General features: G+C 36.9%; 1 protein-coding gene across 1 annotated transcript; it reads right to left on the bottom strand.

The window, feature by feature from the left end:
- Positions 1-736: 736 nt before the first annotated feature.
- On the bottom strand, positions 737-16,240 carry LOC149821075 (histone-lysine N-methyltransferase ATXR3-like protein). Its single transcript, XM_089982443.1, has 5 exons — positions 15,434-16,240; positions 5,756-5,953; positions 5,346-5,628; positions 4,366-4,528; positions 737-1,093 (listed from the first exon to the last, which is right to left on the bottom strand). Exons 1-5 carry the CDS (start codon positions 16,152-16,154, stop codon positions 899-901), a joined length of 1,560 nt encoding a protein of 519 aa, XP_089838569.1. The 5' UTR covers positions 16,155-16,240; the 3' UTR covers positions 737-898.
- Between the last annotated feature and the right edge of the window lie 1,191 nt (positions 16,241-17,431).

The following is a 17,431-nucleotide window of genomic DNA, read 5'->3' as shown; positions in this document are numbered from 1 at the left end:
CCGACGGGCGGTATAACTCTATCGTAATAAGGCATCAATTTGCAGTTGCAAAGGGTAAAAAAGTCCTAATGATGTTGGATATTTGCGAGTTTGACATTAGAAGTATACAAAATTGTAAGGCTTTTAGAGAATCGTGTCAAATTAGCCATACAGTGTCATTTTCCGAGTTTATCTAACTGAAACTACCTACAGATGAGCCCTAGACTAGGCACAGCTGCATGGGTACACGAACCAGGTCCAACCTGACCTGGATTTGCCTGAACATCTATAAATTGATCCAAAAGTACAATGGGCCAAGCCATTGAACAATAGCAGCTTGTTTCAAATTGCTAGTTTACAGCTGAATTAATAAAATTTTAACGTTTTCTCAAGATATGCATAACTGTAAATTGGAAAGTAATTACCCTCAAGGAAGCCTAGACCTAGCTAGTGGGTCGGCTTATAAGGTCCAACTTAAAGGATGTTGAAAGTTCGATACCGTGGGTGTGAATGCCTTGCCACAAGGCCAAAGTTGGGAGTACTGCCGAAGGGCGGGGTGGACCTTAGGGATTTTATTGTTAAAGGCCTGTACTAAAGCCTGATTGGTTCACACCCATCATGGCTGAGGCTGTTGAAAACCGGGTTTTCTTTTGGTTTAGCCAAGAAAAAAAAAAAGAAATCAGTAATTAACTTTGGCTTGCCAAGGTAGAACATTGGATGCTTTTCCGATTTACAGTTAGCACAAAATGCACAGCAATTGCACTAAGAGAGGAATACGGATAAACTATCAAATTCAAAAACATCGAAAGTGTTCCGTTTTACAAACATAACTCCAAAATCATATAATATACGATGGGACTACAGAGGCGTCGAACTACCAAATACGAAACATGCAACTAATTGCATGTTGCTGCTAACATCAATCCCATGCTTCTTTACCATAAGTTCTCCTAGCTTCTGCCCTCTTTTTCGCGGCTCGCTTTTCCCTCCGCCGCTCGTCTCTCGCATCCGAATCAGACATAACTTTGTCCATGATAACATCAAAACCAGGGATTACTTTCTCTAGCTTTTTGCATACACGATAGCTCAACTTGCTAAAAGTCCGATACATCCTCTGCAGCAAAAATGAATGCACATGTAAATAGTTATATTAATGGGCTACTAATGATTGCTCACTGGCCAACCGAACTGTAAAGAGAGATCCAAAACACACACACACACACACACACACACACACACACACACACACACGGATATAAGACGACATGAGCAGAAAACTAGAGGCAGAAGAGGAACATGAAACTAGCACATTGCTTCAAGAGATCAGCTGCAAGATACTGGCAAAATGTGCAAAATAGGCAACAATAAGAATGAAAAGTTCTCAAACTTTGACAGGCATTAGGCATGGCAGTTGGGTGTAGAAATTGGTGAAGAGGTTCTAATCATTATGCAACAATGAGAATCCTTGAATGAAAAATTAAACCTTACCATGGCTTTTTACTGAAGTAATTATATCCCAACAAGATAAAGCCAAAAAGTACAAATTGGCTTGCACGGGTCACACTTCAAATACAGGCTCAAGTTTAGCATGATATGAAAATATCTGAAGAGGTCACTTTCCTAGAGTCTTACATTAACCAAATCTATCAACATAATTTTTATTCAATGCTGAATAAAGTAACTAATCGATATTGTTTTTCATTAAAGATATCAAGTTTTGCAAAATAATATGCAGAACCCTGATAATGGCATTTCCACTGGGGTAACCAATTCAGCCTGAATCAGAATATGTGACCATGGGTGAGAATAGCACCCACAACCTTGGTGCAAACAACTCCATCCAGTGTCATTTATGCATCAAAGTCATTTTATAACTTCCATGTAATTATTCTTAAGGGCATGTTTAAACTGGTTTCACCGAGAGCAAGAAAAAGGAAAAACACAGACATAGCAAAGCCCAGATAGTGTGGGGTTCGACACCGTCTGCAATCAGAGCAAGGATCCCCATCTTTCCAATCACAGCAAGGCTCCCCATCTTTCCCACTACATTTGATAACAAAAGCAGGACATATGACAGCTCACAATTAGGTGTTCGAGCTTGATTAAGAAGATGGAAAGCTTATTTATGCCTAATCAAGGTTTTATCCAGCCTTCCGTCTAAGTCAACAATAAAAACAAACTTGATGATCCCTCTTGTCAATATCTATTTAAGAAATTAAGCTTCCCATGAATACATGTCTTCAACATGGATAGTTCTGGCCCATGCTTACTAACACTAATAAAAGAGTGTCAGTCAAAGCAAATTTGCTGAAAATCAATTACCCTGGAAAAACTTCCAAAACCATGTGCATCATAATTGCTTCAATACAAGCCATTTGAAGTATGCAGTTTCAACCATGATCAAAATCATTCATAGGATGCTCCATCCAGACTTCTTGCATATCTCCATGTAAAGTGTTATTGGCATCCATTATAGGGATCAACTAAAAATGTTAGGAAGAGCAGAGACAGATAGGGGTGTAAGTGAGTCGGGTATACCCGATCCGACCTGACATCCCAAACCACATATACCTGACCCAACCTGATTTTAGTGAACCCATGGTTCCGGTCAGGTCCAAAATATAGATCTGTAATGAAAACGGGGCAGGTCTTGGGTATTGAAAATGAAGACCCGAACCTGTTTGAACCCAAACTGCTTTTTATACCTGAACCGATTATGTACCCAAACCTGCTTCATACCCGAACAGACCCAAACCCGAACCCACTTCGTACCTCACCCAAGCCATACCCGAACCCATTTTATAATTGGTAGTACGAGGAAATAACTAGAATAATTGGTAAACATTAAACATTATATAATCAATTAAATATTTAAAGATGTTGAGAAACTTAGAAATAATATGCATTACCTTTTAGTGATCAAAACTTTAATTTATTTTTTTGTAGATACTTCTTATTGCCCTTCCGGCATAGAAATTGTTGGGTTGAAGTGAATTTCAAATCTAAAGAATAATACTCAAGAACTCATTGAACTTGATACATTTTGAATATGATATATCATTAATGTCTTTTTATTCCAACTTAAAATGATTGGCTAGTATGAAAATATTTTTTTATATTTAAATATTGATATTATTTAAAATAATTACTAATTAAATGCTCGTTTGTTAGAATATAATCTTCTTAATTAATAGTTGGTTCCATTAATTTACATATTTTTTAATTATGTCTAGAATAACAATCATATCAAGACCCAAGATAAAACCCAAACCCGTTAACTCATATGGGTCTACTTTTTTCAGTCATACCCAAACCCGAATCAAAATGGGTCTGTTAAAGACCTGACCCGATTATACCTGAACCAATGCATACCAGAACCCGTTAACCCATATGGGTCCATAATTTGTAGCTGTACCAGAACATGAACCCGAACCCCAATTAGATTGGGTTGGGTTTGGGTCTTACTTTTAAACCTGATTCAGAAACAGGTTTGATAAGACCCGACCCAAACCCAAACCCAAACCGAACAGGCGCCTAGAGACAGACAGACATCACATGAAAACATGTTTCATTCTAATCAATTCTTTTATGTTCCTTAGTAAGGCTGCAAATGGATTGCACTTGGCTGGACCTAACTGTGTCCTGTCTTAGGTCTGAGTTTAGGGTGTCGATACCTGATCCCCTGGATCCAATGAGACTTAACTTAGGGAGGTCCAGGTGCAGGTCCAATTTTTTAGTAGGCTTGGGGAGGACCAGGCCCAGGTCCATGTCCAAATGATAAGAACCAGAAGAGATTAATCAGGTAAAACCACTAAGCATTTTTTACTTTTACATGTAAACTATGTGATGTGGGTGCTTCTTCACCCCTAAAGCATCCATGTTGCACTGCACTTGCACCTGCACCTGTGTGAGGTTCAAAATTGTTCATGTTAAAAAAAAAAACCTTTGTATAATTGCAAATGCATTCTATAGAATGATACAATTGTTTGTATGTATTTTCTAGTTGGGATCTGATGATGCACGTTGTTTTGACTCAATCTGATGTTATAGATGTGTTCAGCATGCTAGTGGGAATCAACCATTGGATCGTATTATTTCATGAAAGACATGTTCTTTGAGTCAGGAAAGTTTGACACATTTATAGCCATTGAGTTTTTCAATTGCCAGATAATAGGATGATGTCCACTTTTGGTTTCCAAAAAGTGTGTTATGTTTTTTCACAAGGACAGGGAAACCACCCCCAAAGGGGTGTAAACCAGGGCACACCCCTGTACAGTTCTTTAGGAAACAATAAAATAGCCTAAAAGGATAGCATATGAATAAATCATAATGAAATAGTAACTCTGCAAAATGAAAACAGGCTAGTTTACAAGATGCAAATGATACCTTAACATCTCTGTTCCAATGTTTAATATATGGAGGACCTGTTGCATATGAACCAAGTGGTTCTCGATACCATTCCCCATCATATGTTATTTGATCCATAGCTTGCTCTATACTTAGAACCTCCCAAGGCCTCAAACCAGGAATTAGTGTTGTCAAACGCTTCCTGTCAAGCCCAGCATTTTAAACGTGAGTATCAGGAATTCAGAAGACCACACACAAATTGGGTTATCAACAAAAGCAGCTATACTGACTTAAGCATCTTATATATTTTCTAGGCCATTCTAGAGATCGTTTCTGTATAAAATTGGTAAATCATCGAATTTGAACAGCATGACTCTTTGGGAGGCAACCTCTCCAGGCAACTCAAATTTAAACAATGGGAGTTCCTACCAGACGAGACAAGAAACATTCTAGATGAATCTGAAAAGCAGATGCACATTACCCTCTGCTTCACAAAGATTAGCATAAACAATTATTAGCAAAAATGAACACATTCTTCAAAAAAAGAAAAAAAGAATGAGCTGAGGGTGAGAACAATGCTTTATTTTGGAGACTAGAAAAGAAGGCATCAGACCACTTAACATCGATGAAGGTCAGCGCACATCATTCTGACAGGAAGTTCAAGCATCAAAATCTTTGCCTAAATTTCTCCATCATAAAGAAACTCAAGAAATAGAAGTACAATTTGCAGAGAAGGGGATCAGGTGTCTCTAGCCTTTCCATGTATCAAACAAGTTGTTTTCATATAACAGTAAGAGAAGCCCAATAAAATTTTCAAACTTTTGGCATAATCATACAGTGTCCGATTCAATCCTAATAGCATGACCTTCATCAACATCACATATCCAAATGTATAGTAGATCACAGGACAATGAATGCTGCTCCAGAGAGAGAGAGAGAGAGAGAGAGAGAGAAGTATGAAACTGACTGATATCAAGTTATCAACAAAGAAATAAGAGAAAATAAGAAAATCATATTACCGAAGATCTTTGGGAATAAATTTGTTAGGCATGTGATCTGCTTCCAAAGTTGTGGTAAGCTCAGAGCCACTAGCCCAAAGAAATAATGCATGGCTAGGAATTCTTACACCTGGCCAAACCCCACCATTTGCTTGAAGCACTGCTAAATCACGTCTCTTACTTTCAATAGCTTCTTCTTGAAGTTCTTTATAGGTTTTCTTCTCACGCGTTTTGAGGGGAACCCAAGGAGGTATACCATTCTGTAGTTTGTGAAGAAAGGCAGTTGCAGCAGCTCCAAACCTAACTGGAATTAGAGGATAGTTACTTAGCACGAAAATAGATCATATTCAAAAGCCACCATAAAATTTCTAAAATGAAACATTAAAACCATAAAAACCAAAACTACAAAGGACTAAGACATGTGAGCAAACCTTCCCAAGTGGCAATAGCTGGTTCTAGACCATATACCATGCCGATTGGCGCCCACTCGTCCATATCCTCACCCCATACGAAAGTATTTGAGTCAATTATTCCCCCTGCCCAGGCTGATTTGAGAGTAATTAGCTCCAAAGGCCCCCTTGTACGTCCCAAGCGGTCCTTATAATACCATCCACCGCTCCTCATGATAACTGTTGCAAACAAGGCAATGGACATGCAAAATACATGATAAAACAATAGAGAATTGTCAACTATACAAAAACTAGAGACGAGGTTGTTGGTTAGCCCATGGTCTATTGCCATCCATCAATGTTGTAAACAACCTAGTCTTCATATTAAGAAAATCTAGATAATTATAAGATAACATGAAACAGTAGTTTTTTTTCTTCATTAATTTTTTGAATTTGTCCTATACGAAGATTTCTACTTCTTGCTTATTTATGCCATGAAGATATTCCTCAAGCATATAGAATAAATGAAACTGAAATTATTAAATTAGAATCACCAATGTAATCTACAATTGAATTCTGCAAAGAATGCCAGATGATGATTCTAACTTTTGTAACCTTGAAATATCTGCCAATGTGCTTCCCAGCCTTGAAACTTGAAATAGATTACTGTAACTTTTCTATACTAAACATCTATGAGAGTACATCAATGCCACCACACATAATTGGGATGCTCCAATAAATGTAAAGGCTATGGTAGCCGAACAAGTTTCAAATAGTTAAGAGCATCTCTTATTTGCTACAACCTTTTTATGTGTTCTTCAAGCTAGTTATTTGCAAAACAAGAATGAGCAAGCAACGAACATGATAACAAATATTCAGGAAATTGCACTTACATAAGCCTGCATTTGGTATGAGGAATAAAGATTATGCAGGTACAAGTTTAATTTCCATGGGAACTACTGCCCCTAATTTCCTTCATTACATTGAACTAACCAAAACCACCTTCCTAATGGAGGGCTTAGATCGAAAAAGCAAGGAATCACCTTCTCATTGAAAGAAATTGAGCATCAGATTTATGGTGGCACCCAAGATACATTTATGCAGAAAATGGAGAGGAGAAAGACAGAGAGAGATGCACAGGTAGAAAAACGGCAGCCACACTTTGATAGGCATGCCCTAATGCTATTATATGTAACATAAAGTACATTAGGTCTAAAATACAAACAAATTACAAAGAATGCCATTATAACATAAAACATGATTATGTTCAAACGTACGGATCTGGATCCAATCCAGATCCAATAATGCCTAATCATATTTTATCACCCTCCTTCAAGTTGTGCATGGTTTTGAACCATGGACAACTTGTTCTTTAAGAACCAAAATTGATGTTTTGCGCCTTTAGTGAACAAGTCGGGAATTGATTTTATGTAAGAATGTGATGAGGCTCAATCTCCTTGTCTTCAACCTTTTGTCTGATGAAATGTTGATCTATCTCAATATGTTTTGTCTGAACATGTTGTATAGGATTATAAGCTATGTTAATAGTAACTTGATTATCACACAACAAGAATGATTGAGAAATTCATTCCCTTAGATCAGCTAGAAGGTGTATGACCCAAGTAGCTTCAGTTGTCCCTGCTGCCATAGATCTGTATTCTACTTCAGTACTGGATCTAGCAACAACTCTTTGTTTCTTGCTACTCTATGATACCAAATTTCTGCCAATAAATATGCAATATCCAGAAACAAATCTTCTCTCGTCTAGATCACCTGCCCAATCTGATGATTTTGTGCCCCTCATTGTCAAGCATATTTCTTTGATAAAGAAGTTCATCTCCAATGGTTCCTTTCAAAAATCTTAAAATTCTCTTCATAACATCAACATGACCCGTTCTTGGTTAGTGCATAAACTGAAATACCTGATTTACAGAATACACAATAAATACACAATGTCTGGCCCGGTAAAGGTAAGATACTGAAGCATTCCAACAATGCTTTGATACTTAGTCGGATCATTATATAACTCTTCATCATTGGAGCTTAGCCCTTGATGCAAAACACTAGGCATGTTCAGGGGTTTACAATCAGTCATTTTTGCCCTGCTCAAAAGATCAAGAGTATATTTATGTTGTGTAAGAGTTAGAACATCACCTTTTTTTATCTATTTCAACTCCAAGGAAATACCTTAAACCACCAAGATCTTTCATCTTGAAATTTTGCATCAACAATTTCTTCATTGTCCGTATGTGACTGTCTAAATTGCCTGTAAGGATTATGACATCAACATATATAAGCAATAAGTTAGTAACATTTTTATCCTTGAAAATAAATAGAGAATGGTCAAGAGAGTATCAGCGAAAACCATAATTTTGAATTTTGAGGAAAAAACTCTCAAACCAAGAACGAGAGGCTTAATTCAACCCATAAAAGGCTCTTTTCAGTTTTCACACATAATCCTTGGGATCTCCTTTAGCATATCCAGGAGGTTGTTCCATAAAAACTTCTTCCTTCAGATCTCTATGTAAAAAGACATTTTTTATATCTAAGTGACTCAATTCCCGTCCATAATCAACTGCCAAGGATATAACAATCTGTATTGTTCCCATTTTAACCACGAGACTGAAAGTCTCATCATAATCTTGCCTATATTCTTGTGTAAAACATTGTGCCACAAGCCTTGCTTTATACTTCTCAATGCATTTTTCTGGCTTATATTTAATCTTATAAACCCACTTGCACCCAACAATGTTCTTCTCCTCTAGTCTAGGAACAATTTTTCAGGTTTGGCACTCACGCAGAGCCTCCATCTCTTCATTCATAGCTTCTATCCATTTATGAGATTTAATGACTTGATAGAAGTTGATTGGTTCATCATGCTTCTCAACTTGTGACATAAACAACTGAAAGTTCATGAAAAAATTATCATAGCCGACCCACCTTTGAATAGGATGACATATCATTTTCGATCTTCTTAATGGAGGTTGACTTATATTCTGCTCAGCATTGTTGGTGATAGGATCTCTTCATTTTCTAACATAAACTTGACCAGAGAATCTATGAATTTCCCTAGACTCTTCATTTTTGGAAGTATGTGGGGTTTCGAGATTCTGTCCATTTGAACTCAATTCTTCACGAGATGATTGACAAGTCCCTTCTTATCTTGGAAACGATTCTGCACTCATCCAGGGATCATAAACTTTAACATTTCAAGGTGAATCTGGCTCTTGAGATGATGTTGTGCTTTCAAAATTTTGTTCATCAAAAACAACATTCTTGGAAATCTTGATTCGTTTGGTTACAGGATCATAACATCTGTATCCTTTGTAATCATCTGCATATCCAACAAATCTGCACTTCACTGCATTATCCTGGAATATATTTCTCAGAGACTTATCAATATGAACATAACAAACACAACAAAAAATATGCAAGTCATTATAATCAGGGTGTTTTCCAAAAAGAGAAAAATAAGGAGACTTGTCCTCTAGAATTCCCATGGCAGGCAGTTAATGACATGTACTACAGTGTGAAAGGCTTTTGTCCAAAGACTAATAGGAACATTACTATCATAAAGCATGCTCATAACACTCTCAACAATATGGTGGTGTTTTCGTTCAGCCACTCCATTCTGTTAAGGGGTATGTGGACAAAACACTCGTCTACTTATCTTATTATTTCAAAGAAAATCAATAAAGTTATTTGAAGAATATTCACCTCCCCAATCACATTGAAAATGCATAATATTAGAAGAGAAACAGTTCCTTAAAACAATTTAAAAACTTCAGATTTATGTTTCATAAAGTATATTTAGGTAAAACGAGAATAACTATCAATGAACAAAATATAATATTGACTCCCTGATGAAAAATAAACAGGAGCTGGTCCCCATACATCAAAATACACAACTTCGAAAGCTCTTGATGCTCTTTCATTAACAAGATTAAAAGGAATAACATGACTCTTACATAACTGACAACTTGAACACTTTTTAGTATCTAAAACATGGTGTAGACAAGACTCTAGAATCAAATTCTCAGACACAAGTTTCTTAACAAAACCATAACTACAATGACCCAAACGACTGTGCCACAAATCTGGATTATTACATTGAGAAAGACTATAGACATCTGTATGACAAGATTTAAGACTCCAAGATGCCAGTTCCAAAAAGGATGGCTTCAAAGTAGAAGGTGAAAGAGATCAGAGATCTTCCTTGAAGACATACATGTTTCTTTGTCGCTCCCCCTAGCGAACGTCTCCTTCGTTTGAAGATCCTTAACATACACAGAAGAGAGAGTGAATTGGATGGAAGAATTTGTATCATTAACAAGTTTGGATACAAAAACAATATTCTTTTTAATGTTAGGAGTAAGAAGAATATTGGGCAAAATGGACAAAGGAATTTGTGCACTTTCAATATGAGAAATGTGATGATGTGTGACATCTCCAGTGACTACTACCGTTTCCGAAATAAGGGGATAAATTTGAGAGCTTACCAACATTACTTATAACATGAGTGGCCGCTCCAGAATCCACATACCATTCTCTTTGCTCATTTTGTTTAAAACTCATCTGAGATAAAGCTACCAGCAAAAGTTGTTGCATATCTCCAGAGGGTTTTTGGCGCTCAGATTCCCTTTTGTTTCCTGATTTATTATTCTTTCCTTTGTTTTGGGGATTGAACCAACAATTAGCTTTCACATGCCCTTTCTTGTTACACAGAAAACACGTAGGCACCCTTCTCTTATTCGATGTATTAAAAAATCCTGGTGAGCTTGGAGTAGGAAGAATGTTACGACCTCCTCCTTGTCCAAAACAACCACGACCTCTCCCACCTTGAAACTACCACCTCTACGACCAAAACCTTGAAACATATCTGAGGCCAAGACACTATGTGTATCTGAATGTAGACCACCTTCAGTCATGTTCTTTATGCTCATCTCATACTGAAGGAGTTTAGCTTAAAGATCTTCAAAACTAGGTAACACTGGCAGGACCGATAACGATGTAGCAAGAACATGATATTCTGGGTTTAGTCCATTAAGAGTTGTACTTTTTCTTTATCTGAAACTGCACTTCCAACAATCGCAAGCTAATCTGAAACAAACTTCACCTTGTTTAAAAACTCTATGACTGACATTGAGCGTTTTTGAAGGGTCTGAAACTCCCTTTTTAAAAATAAAATTATTGCCTCTCAAATTTGAGAATATGTTTGTGCAAGCTTGTTCCATAGTTGTCCAGTTGTACAATCATCTGGTATGGATATCAATACTTCCTGCGATAGCGTGGAAGTAATATATGCAACCAAGGCCTAAACTCGCTTCATCCATACTGTAAATTCAGGATTTAGAACATATTGAACCGAGGCATCTCATTTATCATCCTTCATTTCCTGAGAAACGAACTGAGGTGGGACTGGAATGGATCCATCCAAATGCCCAAAAAGATTTTGGCTCCTTATAAAGGTACAATTTGCCTCTTCCAAGTTAGAAAATTAGAGTGATTTAGCTTTTCGAAAACAAGCTGACTCAAAAAGTTTGAAGAAAGGCCAGCATAGGTAGAAGAATCCATTGATAAAAGGAAGGAGAAAGAAAGAATAAACATAAAAGAAGATACCGATTCAGCCAAACTAATTTGCAGCAACAAAAACAGATTTTGTGAACAAGCAGGAGAAACCAAATTTTAATATAAAACGTGCCTCCTTTTTTTTTTAAATAAGGCACTATTCCAGACTCAAACTGATTTCTGTTACCAGGCATGCTATCACATTAACGTGCTGCCGATAAATAAAGTTTGACTGAAAATATACGAAAATAAAGAAAGAAATAATGGATTTAACTATAGGAGAGTGTCAACAAAATGACTAGCTTCAGATCTGATTGCAGATTCCAAAAATAAAACAGATCAAATACCAGAACAGCAGAGATTTTCAGATTAGGGTGTTTAAAATAAAGAAAAATATAATTGATGTCAAGGAGATTTAAGGACTTAAAGAAAACTTGACGTTAAAGAAGAGAATACCCTATTTTGAGAAAGGAGAATAGAGAAGAAAAGAAATAACAGGTAAAGAAAAGAAGAAAGAAGAAGATGAGATGATTTAGAATGGGATAAAAGGGGGAGGAGAGATATTTCAACTAGAAGAGTAAATTTCAGGCATACCTTTTGGAAGCAAACCACAGCCCTTGCTCTGATACCATTCAAGAAATAGAGCATCAGATTTATAGTGGCACCCAAGATACGTTTCTGCAGAAAATGGAGAGAAGGAGAAAGAGAGAGATGCACAGGTAGAAAAATGGCAGCCACACTTTGATAGGTATGCCCTAATGCTATTATATGTAACATAAAGTACATTAGGTTTAAAATACAAACAAATTACAAAGAATGCCATTATAACATAAAATGTGATTATGTTCAGACGTACGGATTTGGATCCAGTCCAGATCCAATAACGCCTAATCATATTTTATCACTCATAAGGTCTCTTTAATTTAGGGCAATAAGTCTTGACATGTCCCGTTTCATGGCAATACTAACAAATAATTTTTTTCTTATCAAACTCATTGCCTTATTTTTCATGGTGATCGTCGTTGGATTTCCCATAATGTGGTGGTTTGTAAGAATGGACATAGTTTCCTAGCCTAAACACGGCTAGGACTGAATCATCGTCATCTTTAGATGTCTACCTTTTAGTCTATTTTTCTCCATACTTAGCTCTTCAATAGTACTCTCAATGGAGGGGACTTTTCCTCTATGAAGAAGAGCCGATTTAGTAGACTCAAACTCTAGTCTTAGACCATTGATGAATTGGTAGAAATGCTCTGCATCAATTTGTCTTTAAAGAAGTTCTCTGTCTTCGGAACAATGCCATCGTGGCTCAAGAAGAGCCAACTCATTCCAAAGGTTACACAACTCACTAAAGTGTTCTCTAATATTATTTCATCCTTGAGCCATAGTAAATACTTTATCTTGCAAGTTGCAAAAGTGAGCAATATCTTTAAAAGAATACATTCTCTTAAAATAGTCTCATGTTTTATTTACATGTCCAAATTTAGCTAGACTCGAGCACTTTTGATATCAACACTACTAATGAACCAAGACATAATTTTGGCATGACCCATTATCTATTCTTTCCATTTTTTCTCATAAGTTACCATAGCCTATGTCTTTTCTGACCCATCCACTAATCCCTACAACCCTTTCCCCTATAAGAAGTGCTTCATAATTTAAGCCCATGTTACAAAGTTTGTGTCATTGATCTTGATGGGTTTTAGGATGACATTATCATTGTCATCCATGTTTACAAGAGCTAAGAAAGAAAATAGAAGATCGAGAGGAGAAAGAACAAAAAAGAGATAATAAAAAAAGAATCACGAGCACTCCACCACCAAGAGAGCCTCTCCAATGAAGCACGAACACACGAGCACTTCACCACCAAGAAAGCACCTCAAATGAAGAGCATGAATACATGAACACTCCACCACCAAGAGGGCACCACAATCTCACAATCACTTAAATGGATTTTGCAAAAGAGACTATCTCTTCCAAATCTTGAGTAGCACACTTTCCAATATACCAAAAAATCAGTTTGATCTTCAAGCTCTAATACCATGTAAAAAAACAAGGTCCTCCGAAGATATTCACCAAAACAACAAAATGGACACTTACAAGAGTTTCACCAAAGCACCAAAAAACATAAACAAGCCACAAAATAGGCTCACACACAAACACCCACTAAAGGGGCAAACAAAAGAAATAAAAATAATATTTTATTGATTAAGACTCATGAAAGAAGCATACATATTGTGGGGGTTTTGCCCCTTATTTATACACAAAGTTAGAGCTCAAAAAGGGAGTCGTTGGGGGTCCAACGGCTCTAAATAGAACCGTTGGACTCCCAACGACTCTATGGGTTGACTAGTCTTATCCCAGCTAAAAACCAAAACAAAAACTAACTAAACTAACCTAGTTACTATCCTAGTTATATACAAATATATATAAATACATATATGTATATTTACATTTTTAACACTTCCCTTTTCCCAAATTCAAACATATTTAAAGCAGAGACTACATAAGATATTAAAACCAATGATATAAGACAGAAAAAGATAATAAAAGAAAAATCATTACAATGAGTCCCTTGAATAATTCTTACAAGTATAAAATCATTACAATGAGTTCCAAATTCAAACATATTTAAAGCTGAGACTACATAAGATATTAAAACCAATGATATAAGACAGAAAAAGATAATAAAAGAAAAATCATTACAATGAATCCCTTGAATAATTCTTACAAATATAGTCCTGATAGTCTCTGCAATTTGTGCACGCACTAGTGTTATGGGCACTTTGTTCTTTAAAATAATGTACAACAGAAAGCACACTTTCAGCAAAAGATCTCAACAGCTGAAGCTCAACACATATAGATCATTTTCTAACAAAATGTTGACATATCTGAATTTGCATCACATTACCATGTTGAGACTAATTTATCAAGACAGAATAATAAGATGGTGACCAAATACAGTCAAAAGGTGTTCAATTCAGGATACTGTTTTAGTATGTGTGTAGGAGTCTCTTTAGGCAGTTTTTACTTTAAATATAATGTCAAACAGATGCAACCTTCATGAAAATGTCTATCTATGATGCTTCATGGTTTCACTCTGTATAAAACTAGCTATTTTGCAGAATAAGACAGAAAATTGAACATTGGAGAATGCAGAAATTCTAAAATATAGAGCAACTTATGGCAGGTGGACAGATTCCCATCCATTTTCTGGAGATGACCAAGGTGAAAACTACTGACAAGTTTGTTTAACATGAACAATAATGGGGAGTGCAGACAGTGCTTATATGCATTTGGTTCTGAGTCATAAATGTCCAGAAGGTGATCATGCAACATGGTTTTGGATGCCTAGCACTGAAAGCATTTTCTCCAGTAGTCTGAGTTTTAGAATCGGTTAGTAAAAGTCCAAAGGAATGCTAGCTGCATATACCTGTTTTATTTCCATATATGTATGTGGATTCTCCCTTTTCTATGAAACTCTTTTGCATCAAAGGCTCTTCCTGAATGTTAACTTCAATAATCTGGTAGAAATTAATATCTAACTGCAGTTCTCCTTCAGGCCTCTAGAGTTCTAAACTCATACCTCTAGCAACTGCGCATGTATGTTGCACAAATTTGAGGGTTTTTCTTTCTGAAGTTTGTCCTAATAATGTGAAGGACCCTCAGTCTATTATCTTCTGGTGGTGGCACAAATAACGATAGAAAGATCAAATAGCAATACCATGTAGCTATTTTCAGGGCGCTCTAGACAAGATACAGGCAGTGTCTGATGTCCAATGAGAGTGCATCTCCCTCCTCCCATCTTGGTAATAGTTGATAGGTTCAGTATGGAATGGTAACTGGGTAGAATCACAGGAGTCAGAAAAATAGAGGTATAAAATTCCATTTTACACACCCATTTTCCATGATTATGCAAACCTACACTCGAAAACTACCTACTTGCGCCAATTCATGTCTAGGGTTTAAGATATCATCAAAATTTCAAGAACCCAACTTCCTCAATTAACATTCAGAAGTATCACAAACGAAGTGTACAGAAAATTCCTGCTTAAAAAGCATACCACAAAACAAACCATGAATCACAAAAACCACAACAAAAAAGAGAGAATGTGGGAAACTCAAAAAACATAGAGAGCAGCAACCACTCACAATCATAATACCGCCTCTCCAGCCGCTTATACCCGATCGCCTGTGCGACATCTATCGGCCGGCCGGTTGGGTACGGCCGCTGCCTGAACCCCCAGAGCCCGAAGAAGAACTGCCTGGCGAAATCCCAAAACTTGTCGTCCGACTCCTTCTTGCTCCTGATGGCCTTCCTGGGCATCGGCCGGCCGTCGAGCCCCGGAACGTGGGGTAGCGAGCGCCACAGCTTCCGGTCCTCGCGGCGGTAGGGTGCGGAGTTCTCCTTGAGCTCCATCTCGTTGATGGCATCGTCAATCTCCTCCGCCCGCTTCCAGAACTGAACAATTGGGTTGCTCATGAACTCGTCCCACCATCGCTTGTTCTCCTCGACATCTTCGGGCGTGGGGTTCTCCTTCTTCTCGATTAAGGGGTGTTCAGCGAGGATGGCTTCGACCTCGGGGGTATGTCTGTAGTCGGGGAGGTTTTCGCACTCCCAGAAGTACCTATCGAGCATTTCCCTGTACTTTCCCTGAGAGGGCGGTGGCTTCTTCGCCCTCTTGAAGGGGTTGGCGCCTATCCAGGCGAAGTTGGGGTGCAGGCATTGTTGGTGGGCAGTGCTGGTGAGGGAGATGGAGGAAGAAGAGAGGAAGGAGGAGAGGTTGGCTATGAGTTGAGGGGGTGTGATTGGTTTTGGGGGCTTTCTGAACCAGTTGCTGTCACCAGGACAGCCCAAGTTCAGGGAAGCCATCGTTGCAGAGTGGGGTTTTGGGCTTCTTCTCTCGGGGGTGGGAGGATGACGAAGAGTAGCAAAAGGCCAATGGGTAGACTCGGGAATAGGGAGTTTCTCGAATCGGTTTTGGTTGTTAGTATCTTTGCGAGGCTTATATATATCGGAGATACTTTGAAAATATCCAGGGTGTTCTCCCGAAAAGTATGCTGTTTTCAAAATATCGCTGTAAAGGTATAACGATTTTATCCTGAGATCAACGCAATACAGTTTTTTTTCGTATAAAAACGTGAGATTGATATGTATGAAAATGTTGGTTATTTGGGTAATTTGATTATACAAATGCACTCGGCATGGTCCATTTTCTAAGAATATAGTTTTCTAATATTAAAATTTTGAAGTATTGTAAATCATTGAATTGCATACTCTTAAAAAAAATCTGCTTATGCAATACAATAAGACAATCTAAAATAAGTTTTCGACTAACCTAAACCATATAAATCATATCCTGGGGGCTTTATTTAAAGGAAAAAAAAAAACAATAAAAATGTCAAGGAACGGGTGGTTACGCTCAAGTTGGCCAAAAAATCATAACCTCGTTTGTTTTACAGCAGTACTATAGCATTATACCTTCATCACAAACGATGATGGCATAGTGACAATAAGATTTATGAAAATCTCATCATAATATCGTGAGAAATTACCTGAAAGTTTAAAAAGGTAATTTCTCTTGAGATTTTCAAAATATCGTGAGATTTATGAAAACAATATAAATACCATGATTTAAATGCGATATTTATATTTTAAACGGCTATTTATCATGAAAAAAACTGTGTTTTTTTTTATTTTTAAATAACTTTTATTAATATTTTCTTATAAAAAATATTTTTTTAGTTTTTAATTTATTTTTTTATTGCTGAGATTTTGCCGAAAAAATGTGAGATTTAAAAAATAAAAAATAAAAAATCTCGAGGTTTTGAAAAACGATATTTTGCCGTTTTAAACTTTTGTCACTGTCCATGATAGCAATGTTGTCAGTATAGGTATCGGCCCTGAATCGTTCGGCCAACGATTCAGGTCCGATACCAATACTCATGTGAATCGTTCTGTAAGGACAAAAAAATAATAAAAACCATGTCAAGCAGAACGTGACACATGTTAAAAAATTTAAGATATATTTAAAAGATATTGACATTTTATTTTTTAGTATTTTTTACATTTATTAAACAATAACCGATTCAGGGTTGATGCGTATCAATTTTTCTGACAATACGATACACACCGACACTGACAACATT

This window comes from Nuphar pumila, chromosome 12 (genome assembly GCF_984573655.1).
Source record: "Nuphar pumila chromosome 12, dmNupPumi1.hap1.1, whole genome shotgun sequence".
Taxonomy (NCBI): Eukaryota; Viridiplantae; Streptophyta; class Magnoliopsida; order Nymphaeales; family Nymphaeaceae; genus Nuphar; species Nuphar pumila.
The sequence above is the reverse complement of the archived record's forward strand: the minus strand, read 5'-3'. Positions and strand labels throughout refer to the sequence as shown.

Bases quoted from the DNA above. Each gene is read 5' to 3' on its own strand.
- LOC149821075 (XM_089982443.1), bottom strand. From the start codon at position 16,154: ATGGCTTCCCTGAACTTGGGCTGTCCTGGTGACAGCAACTGGTTCAGA. The intron at 5,629-5,755 runs GTTTGCTCACAT...CTCTAATTCCAG, and splicing joins AGCTATTGCCACTTGGGAAG to TTAGGTTTGGAGCTGCTGCA. The intron at 4,529-5,345 runs GTAATATGATTT...TGGGCTTGACAG, and splicing joins TTTATTCCCAAAGATCTTCG to GAAGCGTTTGACAACACTAA.